General features: G+C 29.7%; 1 protein-coding gene across 1 annotated transcript; it reads left to right on the top strand.

Annotated features, from left to right (window-relative positions):
* The first annotated feature begins 1,021 nt into the window (after window positions 1–1,021).
* LOC135925973 (uncharacterized) lies at window positions 1,022–14,917 on the top strand. The gene is made up of 12 exons (XM_065461587.1): window positions 1,022–1,095; window positions 1,140–1,232; window positions 1,300–1,449; window positions 5,090–5,218; window positions 5,599–5,658; window positions 8,905–9,091; window positions 9,910–9,994; window positions 11,066–11,156; window positions 11,654–11,748; window positions 12,352–12,485; window positions 13,624–13,835; window positions 14,262–14,917. Exons 3-12 carry the CDS (start codon window positions 1,414–1,416, stop codon window positions 14,526–14,528), a joined length of 1,296 nt encoding a protein of 431 aa, XP_065317659.1. The 5' UTR covers window positions 1,022–1,095; window positions 1,140–1,232; window positions 1,300–1,413; the 3' UTR covers window positions 14,529–14,917.
* The last annotated feature ends 4,065 nt before the right edge of the window (window positions 14,918–18,982 follow it).

Here is an 18,982-nt window from a genome sequence, read left to right as displayed (position 1 = left end):
CAGACTCGTCATCAAATTTTCTCAAGCATCTAAAAGTATAATATATAATTATATAATAAATCACATTTATAATCATATTCATTATCATTTCATATTCCTTATATATCTGATGCTAAATTTAGAAGTATTTTAAAATAAATTTTTATATTATTGATTGATGATGAAATTAGAATGATATATAAAAAATCTATGAAAAGAATAAGAAAACAAATATTGATAAAAAAGAGTAGTAAATTTGAATACTAGGCCAAAATATAATCCAAATTTTTGGGGCACCATTTTTATATGATAGATAGTACTTAGCAATATTTAATCCACCTTTCATATGTATTTTTTTTAAATTTTTACATATATGCTTAAAATATAATTTTTATAAAATTAATTAAAAGAAATATTTATTAAATATAACACAATATTACCCTCCTCTGCCCCCGTTGAACGATTATTTAGCTTTGCTAATATGGTTAACAAACCAAATCGTAAAACATTGAACGATAAATTATTTGAAAAATTAATAATATTAAAAAACAATGCTGATTTATGATGCTGATATATTAACATAATAATTATACAATTATTAAAAAAAATATCGCATTATCTTATATAATAAATTTGTTATTTTCTACAATTTATTTCAAATTTTTTATAAATTTATATTATAGATAAGAAAATAAAGCTTTATACATTTTGATTTTGACTATTTAAAGTTTTTACAAAAAAGTATCTTCAAGATACTTTAAAAAAAAAGATACAAGTATCTTGTATCTTATATCTTATTGAAATTTTTCCAAAGTATCTAGTATCTTGTATCTTAAATACAAAATTTTATAAAGTATCTGTATCTGTATCCGAATACAATTTGTGAAAATTTGCCCAACCCTGGCCGTTTCTAGTTTAACACTAATATGAACCTCTTTATTAGATAAAACGTCAGTCTACTTATAAAAGTTTATACGCAACTGACAGAGATTATTTTGTAACACATGCTTTCATTTTAAAATTTTGAAAATGAAAAATAAAACTCTATACTCAACATTTTTATTATTTTGGCTATCTTACTGTTTTTTATATTTCACAAGAAAACCATTGGGAATAGTATAAAAATGATTCATTTGTAAAAATAGTTTATCATTTTTTAGATTAAATCATTTCTTGTTAATAAGTATGCATATACAAAGTTGACCATAGGGATTCTTGATTCATCCTTTTTGCTACCCTATTCTTTTTTTCAGGTATTTAAATTGATTTATATATGATAAATATTACCAATTTCAAAATTTTTATTATATATATATCTAGATAATCTTTGGAAATTTAGGAGACAATAAAAATCCTACTAAATTTTTGGCTATTTGTATAATATGTGCTGGGTTGTCAACTATTTTTTTGGGGCCTTTGGATCAATTATGGATAATGATATTATCGTTATTTTTAAATGGCACATTCCAGGTATATTTATAATTTATTTTTAACTTACAATTGTATATTGAATTTATAATATTCTAAGTCTTATGATAAGTGAAACCTTATTGCTGATATGATTGATCTCATTTTATTTAATCTATAATTTTTAAAATAATTTATTATTAATTTTTTTATTCCTTTTTATATTTAAATGATAATTTTGATATAAAAATGTCTAATTATATGAATGATAAAATAATCATATATTTCCCTAGCCCCCTCACCAAAGAATAAGTTACCACCATCTTGGCTTTATTTAAAGTATAGAGTGCGGTACATCACCCACAAGTAGGTTTGCAAATGCTTAAATTACAATATGTTCAAGGTAGGTTGCTATAATAAATCAATTTACTTGGGAAGAATTAATAAATTGGGGTATTTTTTAATTGGGTCTTCAGTATCTTTTGTCAATTTCCTATTTTTTTAAAAAATTAATTGACTAATATTCTTAATTTTTTTATTAGGAATATGTTGGTTTGCAATAATAAAATATTATGTAGGCAATTTCTGCATGACAAGAATTTATTTGAACAGCCCCCCCCCCCCCAAAAAAAAAAAACTACCCCCACCCCCCTAAGAAATTTATGTGACCTTTGGCCACAATATTTACCACCTATTATGCTATAACATCTCCATAATATTAATTAGAAATAACTACCATTTATAACCACAAACTATTTCACTTACACTCTTCCATGCCTCATATATATTTATTAATAAATTTAATTTTTTTTACAAATTGAGGTGGCATGATGCTATATAGAGAAATTATAAACTAGTCTATTTTTAATCCTACCAAGTTTTGAAATTTTTTTAAATGCTATATTTTTTAATAAAAGATTAATTTGCTAGTCGAACTTTTGTAAATATTTACCTTCCCTATATACAGCGTACATGAGAGAAGGGGTAGGGTGATTTGCCTCTAATTGGTTTGAAGAGGTGGGTGGGGGGGGCATCTAAAAGGGGTAGGTCAAAATAAAAATCGCTCTTTGTAGATTAAAGACAAAAATATTCTGTAAAATTTTTCAAAATTTATTAATAGTTTATTTCTCCTTCATTCACAGATAACTTTTCTAATGAAGTTTGAAGTTCTTCACGCTTGTGGCTAATGTTTAAATTATACAAAGTAAAAAATAGTTTATTATCATGAACTAATTTTTATTTGTTATTCCTGGCCTAAATAATCATGATGCTTGCAAGAGTTTTAATTATAATTTTTTGGAAGATATATATGGTAACTTAGTATGTTTTAATTTATGTCATGGGGTTTTTATAGTGTAATGGGTGGGTACAATAATTTTTTTATGTGGTAGTGGTATATTTTTGGATAGAATTGTTTTCAATGAATTTTTTGTCACGTAGCTGCCTACATAATATTTTATGATTGTCAAAATGTTCCTAATAATTTTTTTAAAAAAATATTAGTCAATCAACAAAGAAAATCCCAATTTCTTTCAAGTTAAATTGATAATCCTACTAACAACCCACCTAAATTTCAAATTACTATTTAAGCATTAAAAATATTTTGTTAAAATTGAATTTATATCTTGCCCATAGTGTTGCTAAATCGGCTCAATCCTATCAGTCGAAATTCGCCAAGCCTTAGGAAAAGTGTATATTTCTTTCAAGATTGAGCATCCTTTAAGTTTCAAATCTCGATCAAGGCTAAGATGATGTTTAGCCTTAGAGTTGGCTTATAACCTGCTAAAAATAGAGATATTTATCCTCACCATTTGCTAATGGTAGTGAATTTCACTATAATTTAAATAAGCAGGATGACTTATAAAAATTTCTATATAAATAATAAATATAGGCCACATGAGGCCTTGGATTGACAATATATTATATATACATATTAATCACGGAAATAAATATCCTGAACAAAAATACCTGCAGTAAACTTACCCTGGACAAAATAACTCTAGATACAAATATTCATGGACAAAATAACATTGGACAAAAATACCCCATTTTAATTTTTTTTATAAATGTTACACTTTTTAAGAATGTTTGAATTTTTGTAAAAATGTTTTTTTTATTCGTTATTGTCTTATCCGTTTGTCCAGGACATTTCTATCTGTGCCAATCTAAGGCCTCAATGGTCTATACTAAATATTGGAGAATGCCTGATGTGGGTTTGAAAAATTTTTTATAATATTATTTTGATCAATTAAGTCGTCTAATTAATTTCTCTAAAAATTGACTTTTTATATATTTTATGAAATTGATATTATCCTAATCAAATAGTTGTGTTAAAATTCAAGGTTATTATATACGAGATTTAATTTCTATCAAAAACTTATCACATTTTTGCAATGTTGATATTGATATCACCTTTTTCATAATATACGTTTTTTAATTTTATTTTAAAACGTAAATATATAATATAATAAATAATACATTAATAATAATTTAAATATGAAAATATTTTATAATCAATCATTATTTAAAATTGGGCACATCTATTAAAAATTGTTGAGATAATAATATCTTCATAATTTTTTAAAAAAAATTTCTCACAAATAGGTCTACAAAAAAAATGAATCTAATTGAATAATACTAATATTCGTATTCGGTCGAATCGAATAATTGTGCTATTCACACGAATCGAATAATTTATTATTCATATTCATAAAAATAATAAAATCATTATACCATACTATTCGTCAAAAAAAAATTTACAGAAAAAATACGAAATAAAACCCAATGATTTTATAATGTTATCCAAACAAATTGGCCAAAACACTCGATTTTTAGAATTAGTATTACTTATAAAAAATATTTAAATTCTTTGCTATACATTATTTCTTCGATCTAATATTCAAATCTCATTAAAATTTTCTAAAAATATACAATGATCATCAAAATATAAATACAGAAAAAATATAATTATGCCAGATCCGAATTTGACAATAATCAGTTTTCCAAGTAGAAAGTCTTTGTAATCATTTCTTCCTCCAAAGGCATTCTATTCTTCATTATCATATTTGTCCCTACTGAGAATAACCGCTCACATGAAGCCGAAGATCCCTGAGTGGACAATATATCATTTGCCATTTTCGACACACGGGAAAACGATCCCCAACCATGCAATCTACCATTATAGCAGTCTCTTGTTAGAAGTGATTCTTAATTCATTAAGATATGTTTCAACCTTACATATTGATGAGAAGATATTTTTTTTAGAAAATTCTCTCCATTGACTGCACTATTGCGTTAACTGATGTTGTATCGATATTATATTTCACTTTGAGAAAATAAAAGTTTTATCAAATAGTATAAGGTTCTTAAAATTGTAGATAGTTTATTGCTGATACAATTTTTTTCTTCTGCTTATTGAATCAATAACTTTTCTGAAATCAATAACACCATAAATAAGGGGATGTTTTAAACTTTCACTCCTTTTAGAATTTGACGTGCCTGCCTTATTATTATTAAATATTCTAATAAATATTCATACAAATTTTAAGTGTTTAAATTTTTTTAAACACAGAATGAGTAAATAATAAATATTGATTTGATAATAATTCTGATATTTTGAAATAAGAAATAAATGAATCGAATCGAGGAAAATATGAAACAAGAGAAAGAATAAAAAGTATATGTAAATTATATTTATTCTCAGGCTTTCGTTTGGCCCGTGTTAGTGAAGATTATTTCGACGTTGTTCTCTAAATCGGATCATCACAATTTGATTTTAGGGTTTTTCGGTACGTCGCCGTTTGCTGGAGGGACCCTTGGAACTTTACTCTCAGTATAATTACATAACGTTTATCATATTCCTAATTACAAGCACCTCCAAATCATGTTTTTCGTATAATATAATATGCAGCCCCTTATGTAAATTTTTTCAAAATAAGACGCCCATTATAATAAACATATTAAATAAATTTAGTTAATTTGAATAGAAAAATAATAATTAGATTAGCCGAAATCGGATTTTTTTTAAAAAGGGCTTAGCCAATCCTTTATATAAAAATGGCAGATAATTATTTATGATACCTAATGTTATCTAATATAATAAATGCAAAAAAATTGGAATACGCCATTTAAAAAAAAGAAGCTTTTACCATAAATTATTACTAGGGGAAGGAAATTCTCTCAATTTATTGTTTTACTTATTATATAACTTAGGTTTATATCAAAGATCGTCTCTCATGGAAATGGGTCTATCCTATACCATCCGTCCTTATAGTAATTTTTAAGTTTTACATATATTTATTATAATATTTTATTGATAATAATGAAAAAAATTCCCACTTGAACATGTTGACCACTCTTAGACCATATTTAAATGATAATTTTATGTCGGCATCAATATTCACCTATTTGTTATACATTTGCCGCTATGATTATTTCGATAAAAACTCAACTCAAAGAAATGTTCAACCGAAGGAAATATTTTTGATTGGATGGGATATATTTAAAATTAAACAAGTATTCGAAGTATGGAGTAGGATCAAAGGCTAGAGAGATATGGGTTAAGGTTAATTAAAGGTTTAAGAGATATGTGGTTAGGATAAATGATTTAAAAAATTTAATAAGACATTAATCGCCTGTCAAATCGGGTCATGTGATTACAAATGAATAGAAATTTAAATAAATCAGCTGTTCTAACGGTGATTTCCATGAGTTGGATGATAATCGATTATAGTGGAGACATTTTATTTCCAGTTTTATTCCGTTTGATTTTTTTTCGTCTGCTATTTTACTCGATAAATAATAATTATTAATTGCCAAGAAGTGTTAAATTAAGTTCTAATATAAATGACCCGCCCCTCAAAGTTGTTTTTTTTCAAATTAATATTTAAAAGTTATCTTTTTTCCAGGAAGTTCTCGTTCTACGGTACGAAAATGTTGGCCATAAATATAATAGGCTGTTAGGTGCTTCCTAAGTTTGAAAACTTTTGTAATTTTTTGGGCTCAACCTAAAAAAAATTATATACAAAATTTTGTATTAATTTTTATATATTAATCAAAAGATATCGGACAAATAATTTTATACAAAAAATATTTAGATAAATGCCAGCATAAACGATTATAAAAAATAATTTATACGAAAAATGCTAGCCTTAGGGGAAATAGGTAGGAAAGGGGGTGGCTAGATTTTTATAATTTTGCTTACATCATTTTTTTTTAAAATCTACCATTTTGTAATTGACGTCAAGACATTTTTTATTTTCGATATCGTCTGTTTATTGTAATAATTTTTTCGCTTTTTACAAAAGAAATTCAATATAAAATAGTTTTTTTGGCTTTATTATAGGATGCTCGGATTAGTATGCAAAGCCCGGCGCATGAGCCGGACCCGACCGGAGAAGGTCTCAATTTTTTTTATTTGGGTCGGGCAAAAAATTAACCGTAAATAGATGTTTATGTGTTCAACAATATATATTTCGGGTAAAGCCTTATATTAAAAAAAATTTTTTAAACCGGGGCGGGCCTGATAATCTTAGGAAAAAATTAAAACTGGATTGGGCCTGGTCGACAGAAATTTAGCGGGCTTGGCAAAATCAAATGCCTCCGGGCCTGAAAATTTTGCCATTTTTGGACCTATAGCTCCGATGTCACTTTTTTTGAAATTAATACCGATACTAAAATGGTATTGCCCTATACTGATTAAATGGTTAGAGTCCTGCAAACTTATTTTTTTCACGGCCTGATCCCTTCCCGAACTCGAGTTTAAAATATGTTCGAGCCCGACTAGAGCACAATTTTTTTGTTCCAATATATAAATATTGATGAATCGAGTTTATCAGACTTCAAGCAAATCCCCTTTTATTTTCAAATATTACCAGTACATCCTGTTTCATACATATGTAGGAAATATTTTAATCCTTATTGCATCATCATCAGTCTCTTTCAAGTTCCGTGATATAGTGGTAGTGTTGCGGAATGATGCATTTAATATCAATGTTTGTATAGAGCCAATTTTTATAAAATATTGGCATGTATCTATAAATCATGCCATGCATGTTTCAGTATTTTTAAGTTTTTTTTTGGTGCAGTTCCAAAAATGCCATGTTTTTTAAATTCTAATTATTTGCATAAACACATTTATGCAGTTTTAGTTGATTTGTGTCTAAAAGAATTTTATATTATCATACATTTAGTGTTTAATTACTATCCTGTTGGTGATTTTTATACAAGTTGCAATTTTTTTCACTCTGTTTATAAAATATAAGTAAGAATTTCTTCCATTAGTCTCAAATTCTTGTGTTCGAATCTTTTCAGAAATTATTGTAAAATTTGGGTCAATTCTATAAACAATTTTATGTAAAAATATGAGGCTATTTAAATTTAATAGATCTTAGATGAAACAAAAATCATCGAAAGAAAATATTTAATACACTATTATAACAGATTAATATTCTAGATTTTATTTTGGCTAAATTTAGAATATAAAACATATTTTATTTAACCTGATAGAATATGATGTATATACAGTGTTATAGGTAGTGTTGTTAAACGGCTCATTTTGAGCCGATTTTTTAAAACGGCTAATCAATATTTTAGCCAGAAAAATATTGCATACTCTAGATTTCGTTAATGTATGCCCAGACCTTTGTTCCTTCTAGGAGCATAATCTTCAGGCTTGCGTAATATTTTTCTGGATGAAATATTGAGTTAGCCGTTTTTAAAAATCGGCTCAAAACGAGCCGTTTAATAACACTTGTTATAGGCCTAATTTGCAAGGGGAGGGGGTATTATTTTTTAAAAATCAATCATAATAGGGAAGGGTTAGTTTTATTAAAAAAGTACAATTACATTAATATACTGCCATTTTGTTTTATAAAATATTTTATTTATTTTGTGATAAAAAAAATATTAATATGCTGAAATTACTTTATAAATAAAAAATTCTTATTTTTTGGAAGGCGCAAGCCATGCTCTCTCTTTTTTCGAAATTTCTTGCGGGTGCACAATACATTTTTAAAACAATATCTCCCCTCTCTACCCTCAACTACATCCCTGTTCGTATAAGTAATAGTTTTAACTAGCCACGATACAAATCACAATCACAGGAAATTGCTAATTTGGGAAATGGATTTCGAAACAAATGATTATTGTAGATATTTATAATATTTAATTCTCAGGTCGGGCTTCAGGTCGGGTAGCCTCTTACAGCCGTACTCGAGCCGGAGAAAAAAGCCTTTTATCTTTCGGACTGCTCCTGCAGGCAAATGACATAAATATTGATCTGATAGGCATCTCTAACCTTGAGTATTATATAACTCCTTGTAAGCTTGCGTCCTACTTATTGCTATAAACGCATATATTTTGGGATTTTTGTTTATTTTTGTTTTGCTGAAACCGCCATTTTAATCAGAAATTATCAATAGTCTACCAATTATCAGATATAACAAAGGTTTTTATCAAAAAAAAATTTAATAAATTTGACCCCAAACAACAATTTTTTTTTCAACTAACAAAATCCAGATATTTATTGGGATAGTCGTTTTCGTATATTACCAGACCTTTCTTAAAAAAATTCTCAAAACATGGGACGACAAAAAAATCCAAGCTGATCTCAAAAATAAAACGGACCAACAAAATGTCGATGATTCCGCTCATAATCGCGAAGTAGGCGATGCTGACCTTTTGAGGGCAACCAACGACAACAGAAGTTTTTTTAAAATAAAAAACAACATAGTATTATGTAACATGGCTTATTATCTAACTCCATTAATTTTTTTTCGAAGGAGAGTCCGGTCTAGACCCACCGCGATACTAATCGAAAAGACCTGGGCGAGGACACGTTCTTTAATGCAAAGGCCGAATTAAACCATAGTCCAAAATATTCGACTTTTATGAAATGAAAGAAATGGGGTTGGTGAGATATGCCCCCCGCAATTTTTACTATTTTAAGCGCAAGCGCTCCAAAAATTTCCAAAGTCCGACCCGATTTGTAAAAAAAAGTTAAGCCTAATCAGGCTTCGATTCGGATCTCAGAGTTCTAACTAATATGGCTCTAACTCAATTTCCATTCCACTAAAACCGGTAGACTTTGAATCCTACTATAAGACATATTTTAGGATTGCCTTTTAATTTAGTTTTAGGATGGAAACTATACTACTTTTTATACACGGCCTATTCAAAAACTACATATTTATTTGCATCTGCAGGAATAGGAATTCCCTAGGTTCAAATGTTTGTAATTTAATTACAATAAAATCTTAAGTTGTTTACTTCTTTTTGCAATCAATTATAAATGACTAAATTTCACTGTATATAGAATTTTAATATGACTAATAATTTATATAGCCTATTTTTTTTTACTATAACCTTCTAAATTCAAATCTCAAATGGTTTACTAATCATTTGCTCTCATAGCAAAAAGCATAATAATATTTTTTTTAAAAAAAAAATCACACGTTGAATATAATAAATTATGAAACTCATAATTTTTTTAAAATATATATTTATATATGTTATATAATAAAGATAAGAGCTCTACAAAGGGGAAAAACATGTCGCAATCCTTTTGGCAACATATTAAATGCTCCTTTGTTTTAATGTGGGATTTACCGTAAATAATTCTTGCATGTTTTTTTTTACATTCCCTAAGGAACGGCTGTTAGATTGTATTTAGGTATTGTTTAAATATAAATGTAGGGCTGTGCCCATCCACAAAAACCTATCCGGTTCCGATATTTATATTGATTTTTATTTACCACCTATCTTTGTATCAATGTCATAAGAATATCAATATTTTCTATTTAAAAAAAACCAATTTACTTACAAAAATGATTAAGTGTATTTTATTATTTTTATTCTCCAAAAGTTAATAACATTTAAAATATTTGCTATGAGTTAATGAAGTGTTGTTAAACAGCTGCTTCATTTAGCCTATTTTTAAATGGAGCTAAATCAAGATTTTCGCTAATGTATAAGTATCTAAACCTCGAAATGTAGCCAATAGAAGTCCAAACCTTTCTACCATCCTTGGGCAAAATCAATAAGCTTAACTAAATTACTTTTGGCCAATTGAGTTAAACCTTATTTTTAAAAATTGGCTAAATCGAGTATGTGACTCATTTGATATTTTGAAATCCTTTCCTTGTTGTAGATAATATAACAAAAAATAGTATAAAATTTTTAACTATTTTTTTAAACATTACAAGTTCCTTTCATTAATGTATTATTATGAAATTATTTATAAAATAAAAAAAAATTCATGATTATGTATACAATCATAAAATAACCCAAAACAATAAAAAATATCTGCCATATACAATATTTTTTGAAAACGCTAAATATCGGTGCCGATCCTATTTGATATTTAATATTGGCACAGTCCTATATAAATGTGAACCAAATAACTCTCTAGTAAAGACCAGTACCCATATGCCCTTTTAAAAGAGGGGCTGGGGTGTAGTATGATCAATGAAAATTTAATGAGGGGCTAAGCTTTTCTTGAGCCGCAAGGGTCATGTTTATACTTACACTAACTAATATTAATAACATAAATTAGCTCTTTTTTTTCGATGACGATTTTTTAATCTCATGGCGAATAATTTTTTTTTTTAAAAAAAGTATATTTATTTAATACTAATATAATATTTTTTTTGAATATTTTATAAATGGATTGGTTTATTAGAGTTGTGGGATTGGCAGCTTTATCCATGTTTTGCCTCAAGATTATTCGGTATACGTTGTACATGTGGCTTCCTTTCATTCTGGAATATACGGTATCACATTTTTATATTCAAATTCTTTAATTATTTACAATATTACAAATTCTATATCATTAGGCTTGGGCCCTGTGCGCGATAACATTTTTTATAACCACTGGATATTATCATAAACCCTTAACTTAAGTAAGCCTCGTTTTTCATATTGTATAATAAAGATAAAAGATGGTTAAATTTTTTTTAAAAGAAAGAATCAAATTGATTATTTACGCCTGGCTTATAATAATAATGTTTATGTAGCTAAGCATATATTTAATAAGCAAAAATTTGTAAAATTCCAGTCCAACCCGTAAAAATACTTTGTACTAATTGTCTGGCTCGGTCTAAAAATCTGCTTGACCATACATTCACGGTTATCGCGAATTTGCGACGGAGGATACAAAAATACAGCGTTATAGTTTCTAGGGACCCATTTTTTATAATTTGAAAATAAAAAATAATTTTTTATAATTTGAAAATAAAAAATAATTTTTTAATTTTATATCTTCTTAAAGAATGAATTTTCTTCAACCAAAGCCGGCAACGTGTCAGCCATCTTCGAAATTGGGGGCGTCGTGGGATCGATTCTGTTAGGATTTCTTTTGGACAGGTATATATTAAAAAAACATATTTTTTTTAAACAGATCCATTACCACATCATTTGTTCATTAATTTATGAAATTTGGGAAAAATTAAATTAAAAGAAAGACGCTGATATCGGTTAAAATTAAACGTAACGACAGTTACAGTGAGTATCGAAGTATCTTTGGTTTTGAAGATCCTATATAAATAATAGTTAATGAGTTTTTAAAGGCTAATTTTGCAGTTTCAAATTTTTTAATTGTTGACGAATAATTCATAATATGCTACAATTCATCGCATCGCACAGTCATTATAAATTTTAGCTATTATTTGTAATAAATTATGTCGAGTCTCTTGAGCGATAAGCCCTTGCTATTAACGAGGCCTTATATAGAAATGATTGTATTTTCCTTAAAACATGTGGAAGTACCAGAGACTCGCAGAGGTCAAAACTCTAAGCCCCCGATTGGTATTTTTGTTTAGGATTTTTATATTTTGAATTAATTTTGGTTGTAATTAGTGGGAAAATTAAAAAAAAAGAACCCATAGTAACTTAATTTTTAAAGGCTTCGTTTTAGGATTTTTCAACTTAATTTGATATAATTTAAATATATATATATTTTTTAAAAAGATGCTTTTCTCGTTCTCAATTACTCGGCATAGTAACTTTCACTTACCTTCAAATTGTGACGATGGTCGCTTTCCTACTCACAGCCAACACGAAAGTCAATTGGCTTATTAATGCCACGTTCCTGTTGTTTGTTGGTATTTTAACTTTATTTTTTCAATCATCTAATATATATATCTCTTGATTTAAGTTGAAATCGACATAACTCAGACAAGTTCTAAATATCTTGAGTAACATAAGTTTTTCTTAAGCGTGGCGTGAGTCATGTTCCTAAATCATAGCACGCTTGAAAAATGTAATAATATATGAGGCTAGGATTAAGTGTGGCTATTCACTTAAGCTTTTATTTTTGTCATTTTTATTATAAAATTAAAACTTGTAATTGTACTAAATTAACTTTTCCCAAATAATGTACTCTTATGTTCTTGTCTAGGTATACATTTAATCTATAATTTACTATTCCCCTGCCATTCACTCTTTATCAGTGCTTCAAACATTCTTTTCATTATTTCTCCTTTACCATAACATTTAAAACCCCAATTTCGTCATATTTTTTATTTTGATGTTATCCATCTCTATTATTTACTCTCTTTCTTCTATATTACTCATTTTGCTTTAAATTTTTTTTTATCCTATCCATATGTTTATTTTTCTTTCATCTCCTTATATAACTGTATAATAACACACTAACAATTCCTTTTTTTAAAATCATAGATGCACCGATACCATCACTGCTTGGCACCTTTACTTAACCCAAAATAAATATTAAATAATTTAGGTCTAGATAATCTCGCTTGCTCCAAAATATTTTTCTTTTTTAAAATAAATATATAAACGTTTTGTCAAATGATGTGTGTTATTAATTTTACTTTCTTCAACAATATCAACATGCTATCTATTTTTCCTCATCTTTTCTACTTTACTATTTAGAAAAGCGCCATCCAGTGATAATTAAAATTATTTATAAGAATTAATAAGATAAATTATTAAATAACAATTGGCAGTCCCGTAGCCACGACGCCCCCCTTCCCAAACTTGGCCTTTAAATTCGTTTCTAATGGCTTATAAAAAAATATATACATTTCCCCCAACTGAAACTTACTAACTAGGGCCTGATAATCTGAAAAAAATAAATTATAATTTGGTATCGATGGTATAGTTTAAATTCAGAGGATCGATCGATACAAAAAGTGTCGGCCTGATACTGAGTATCTATATCGGCGAATCTTTGTTTTTAACCAAATTTAACTCAAATTTTTTACACAAATATCCAAGGCTTATTTGTGGGCGGTCTAGACAACGCCATGTCCTCATCGCTGCCAATATTCCTTGCCAAGTCATACAAACCAGATTCCGCCTCAGCTCTCGTGGGCATAATTAATGGTTTTGGTACTTTGGGCACTATATTGCAAGGCCCACTTGTCGGATTTATATTAGACAAATCATCTACTCCTAAAGCCCCCAAAGTTCTGGATGGCCTAACAGAGGTTTTAAATTGTTCGAAAATATATTTTTTTTAAAAATTAAAAAGGCCCGTTCTTCAAAATCATTCGATAGGGGCTTGCTAACGATCAAATTAGAAGTGAGATTTATATTAATTGTTAGTTGAAAATAAGGGTTGGAAAAATCATAGAATAAAAATTGCAGTTTTTATTTTTGAATATAAATATGAATCTTGGTTTTGTATTATTCAAAAAGTAAATTTTATTATGTTTTTTAATTATATTTTTCATAGAAGATTATTTATTAATTTTTTTAAAAGAGAGGTTTAAAATATAATTACCATACATATATTTTATTTTAAAGATAGTAATTTCGTTTTTGAAAATCGATTCTAGATAAATTAATCTTCCTATTTTATCTCGCCGAATTTTCTAAATTAATATTTTATTTACTATTTAAAATCACTGAAGCTCAACAGCTCTAGGACATCCGCCGATCCTAAAATTGACCGACGTACTTTACCAACTAATGATATGTCTCAACTTAACACTACTATAGACTTTCGGGCTCTGTTTTACATACTGGGTGGCTTAACCGCGCTTGCCGCCCTCGCGGCTACGGCCAGTTACCTTTTATACCGTAAGCATGAACACAAACTTTCCACGACCAACAAGAAAAACAAGGACGGGGTTCTTCTTTTGAGTCACATAAGCGAACCATCAACGCGTCAAATATAATCATATTTTTTAAATTAAAATGTTATCATGAATTAAATACTTGTCCACCTAATTATTTATGTACACATAGGTGACCTTCATGTTAACAGTTTAGTTTGTTTTAATACCTTAATTTATGATTTAACTATTTACGAAATTTGGAGAATTATTTATATTATTGTGATGTTTTTAAAAATTTTTTTTTTAATAGACAATAAATTATACAATCAATATTTTTTTTAAATAAAATACCTCGTCCGTAAATTCAAGTCATATCATATTTTCACTATCTTAAATATTTAATTTAAAAAATAATTGTAATTCATTACATAAATCATCGTACATATTTTAGATATTATAAATTATTTCGAATTTTATGTTTTTTTTAAATGTTCGGCTACTAATATTATATATAAAATTGTCTAAATATTTTTATATCAAATTGCACCAATAAAAAATTTTCGTTATATTCACTTTAATATTTTCTTATGCAGCCTTAATACTCGCTAGTTTTGTTAAAGTTCTTTCAAAAGTAACTCGTTATAATTATACTCATTTTTTTAGAGCGCCATTTTTTATAAGTTCTAAGATTTAGTAAATACATTGCATATATTTTTGTATATATTTATATATATATTCAATAATATAATCATTATAAATGTAAATATAAATATTGCTCGCAATCATATTGAAAAAATAGGAGATCATTGAGGAAATTGAATTTTAAGTATGCCACTTATTTAATTTTCTAAATAATGATTGTACATATCCTACCTTCAGCCTCATCGTGGCGGGGGAGTGGCAACTTTTTTTGGCGGCTAATGGAGGTCTAAAAGGTTCCCTGTGATCTGAGTCTAGAATAGGACCACCGTCTCCTCATGGGGCGTTAAAACCACTTAAAGGGGTTAATGTCAGGAAGGGCATCCGATTGTAAAAATCCTGCTACATTCCCTATGGTTACAACAAAGAATGGGTGGGATACAGCCCAAAGTACCCCGTGGGCCTCCTCATCCGCCTACGACAAAAAGAAGGATGGGAAACCTGGTGGAACCACGATTCATGAAAATGAAACTTATGACGGCCATAAATGACCTGATAATAGGTGGAGAAACCAGTTAAGGGGAATCGAGTAAGGGTCGCGACATGGAATGTTGGGAGTATGACGAGAAGAGTTGGAGAAGTAGTTGATGTATTGCATAGAAGGCATATAGATGTATGCTGCATACAGGAGACCAGATGGAAAGGAAATGGCGCAAGAATGATTGGCATGACTAGTGAAAAGTATAAATTCTTTTGGCAAGGTAGTAATGATGGTAAGGCTGGAGTTAGGGTATTGGTTGCAGAGAAATTGGTAGACAAAGTAGTTAAAGCTATAAAATATTATCTCGGCATATGTCTCAGGTTGGAAGAAGTGAAGAAATATATTTTGGGACAGCCTATTGGGGGTGACATCGAGACTGGCAAATTCAGAGGGAATTGTTTTGGCTGGTGATCTGAATGGACATGTAGGAGCGAGTGGTGAGAGTTATGAAGGAGTACATGGAGGGTACAGTTATGGCATGAGGAATCTGGAAAGAGAGAGGATTTTAGTGATGCTATGGATTATGATTGTCTTAGTAATACAATGTTGAAGCTTGTGACTTATAAGTCGGGTAGTACCAAAAGTCCTGTGGATATTTGTTATTAAGGAGATGTGATAGATGTATAGTAAAAAAATGTGAAAGTGATACCGGGAGAGGAATGTATTAGCATCGAATAATTATAGGAGATCTTACTTTTATAGGCGCCAGGATCAATAAAGGAAAGTTTGTGCAAATACTGAAGGTCTGGAAATTGAAGGAGGAGAGTGCAAGACGACAATTCAATATGACATTGGCGATAAAGGAGGCGGAGGTGGCACAAGCATGTAGGGTAAATGAAAAGTAGGAAGCTATGAAGAAAGCCTGGGTGATGACAACTAAGGAGGTATGTGGATGGACAAAAGGACCGCCTAGACATAAGGAGACTTGGTGGTGGAACCCGGAGGTAGCGAAAACTTCTGATGAGAAACGCAGATGCTTCAAAGAATGGTATAATAGTAAAGATAATAGTGATAACGATTACAAGATAGCTAAAATGCTAAGAAATTAATAGCGAAGGCGCAAGAAGAAAAAAGGCAGGAGTTTGCTAAAGAAATGGATTGCGCTCAAGGAATGGGAAATGTGTTCGAATGGCAAATCAGATGGCAAAAGGCAAGATGTGATGTTTGAAAAATATGGAAGGAAAAAGTGATTGATAGTAATGGTATAAAGAACACCTGGAGGATCTACATGGAAGGACTTTTCGAAGAAAATGAATGTAATAATAATGTTAGTTGTGCAAAGGTAGAAGGTCCAGGGTGTAAGAACACCTGGAAGATCTACATGGAAGGACTTTTGAACGAAGAAAATGAATGGGATAATAATGTTAGTTGTGAAATGGTAGAAGGTCCAGGGTGTAAATTTGGCAAGGGTGAAATAAAGAGAATAGTAAAAAAGATGGAAAAAGGGAAGGCATCGGGTTTAACGATGGTTGTATCAAAGATGTTTAAAGGTTCTGATGACTTAGGGATTGAATGGTTAATGAATTTGGCATATCAAATTTTTACGAAAGGAACTGTTCCCGGAACTGGCGAAGAAGTATAATCATCCCAGTATACAAGGGAAAAAGTGATCCTTTAGATTGCGGGTCTTACAGAGCGATCAAACTCTTGGAAATTGCAATGAAGGTATTTGGGAGGGTGTTAGAGAAGCGCATAAGGTAACAAACTAAAATTGATGAAATGCAGTTTGGTTTTGCTTCGGGGAAAGGCACAACAGATGCCATTTTTGTGGTGAGACAAATACAGAAGAAGTATCTTGCGAAGGAAAAGTTTTATGCGTTTGTTGACTTAGAGAAAGCATTTGACAGGGTGCCACATGAGGTTACTAGATGGGCCTTGAGAAAATCAGGTGTGGAGGAATGTATCCCAGTGATGGCAATGTATGTGGGAGCACAGACAGCAGTACAGACGGATTATGGTGTTAGTGAAAGCTTTGAAGGGGAGGATTTCATCAAGGATTCGTGCTGAGTCCATTATTATTTACCTTAGTAATGGATGTGGTGGCTAGATAAATACGTTAAGGACTTCCCTAGGCGCTATTATAAGCAGATGACCTTGTATAAATGGCAAACAGTGAGGAAGAATTGAGGGATAAAATTAGTAAATGGAGGATGGTATGGAAGAAAAGGGCCTGAAAATGAATATAGCAAAGGCAAAGGTGATGATTGGTGGAAATCTAATGATGGAGGAATCCGGTAGGTCTTGTGGTGTATGTGGGAAAGGAGTTGCTAGAAATTTAATCCAATGCACGAGATGCCATAAATGGGCACATAATAGATGTAGCGGGGAAAAAGGAAGTTTGATGTTATCAAGAATGACTTATTTGTAGATCGTGCTTGAAAGGGGTACATAATAATGATAACGTAGAAAATGGTGGTTTGGATATTGGCAATAGGTTAACCGTAGAAATAGTGGATAAGTTTTGTTATTTGGGTGATATGCTAAACGCAGATGGTGGTGTAGATTCTGCCGTTGTTGCAAGGGTCAGACAAGTATAGAAGAAGTTCAGAGAGATGTCGTCTATTCTAACAAATAAAAAAGTCTCTCTGAAGTTGAAGGGGAAAGTTTATGTAAGCTGTGTGAGGAGTTGTTTAATTTATGGCGGCGAAACATTGGCAATGAAAGCGACTCACGAAGCCAAATTAGAAAAGATGAGGGTGATTAGATGTGTGATATATCTGAGAGAGATAAAAACTAGCAAAGAATTCCGAGCAAGATTGGGTATAGAAATGATTGGAGTGGTAATGAGACGAAATAGACTAAGATGGTTTGAGCATGTGGAACGTATGGCAAAAGATGACTGGGTAAAGAGATGCACCTTGATGGAAGTAGGAGGATCAAGACCTTGAGGAAGACCCAAGATGACATGGACAAATGTGATAGCGGCGGATATGAGAAGCTACAAATATTAATGCTCAGGACCGTCAGAAATGGAAAAGAGGGAAAACTGGCCTACCTGGGTAAACCTGGAAATCGCCATAAGACGGAGAAGAAGAAATTTAAATTCGAGAAAACATGCAAATATGCCGAGAGTAATAACCAATCTTTTTTGATTGCATATATAGTGCATAAATGATGCAATTATATAGAATATAATTAAAGATTTAAATATTCATCCTCGTAAATTTTTTGAATTTGATTTAATAACTCATTAAATGAATTTCGATTCAAATATATTTCATTTATTTGAGATCTTCTGAATCAGCATAGGTTACTAGAGCATAGATTAGCTGTAACAGTTCCTTGAAAATTATTTCTTCTATCTTAAGATATAAAAAAAGAGAAAAGATATAAAGCAGACGATAAAATTATAAATAGTAAACAGACGATAATATTTATTATGTAAACTTGAAAT

Source organism: Gordionus sp. m RMFG-2023, chromosome 3 (assembly GCF_954871325.1).
Source record: "Gordionus sp. m RMFG-2023 chromosome 3, tfGorSpeb1-WG-v2, whole genome shotgun sequence".
Lineage (NCBI taxonomy): Eukaryota > Metazoa > Nematomorpha > Gordioida > Chordodea > Parachordodidae > Gordionus > Gordionus sp. m RMFG-2023.
Note: the sequence above shows the minus strand (reverse complement) of the source record. Positions and strands in the feature narration are given on the sequence as shown.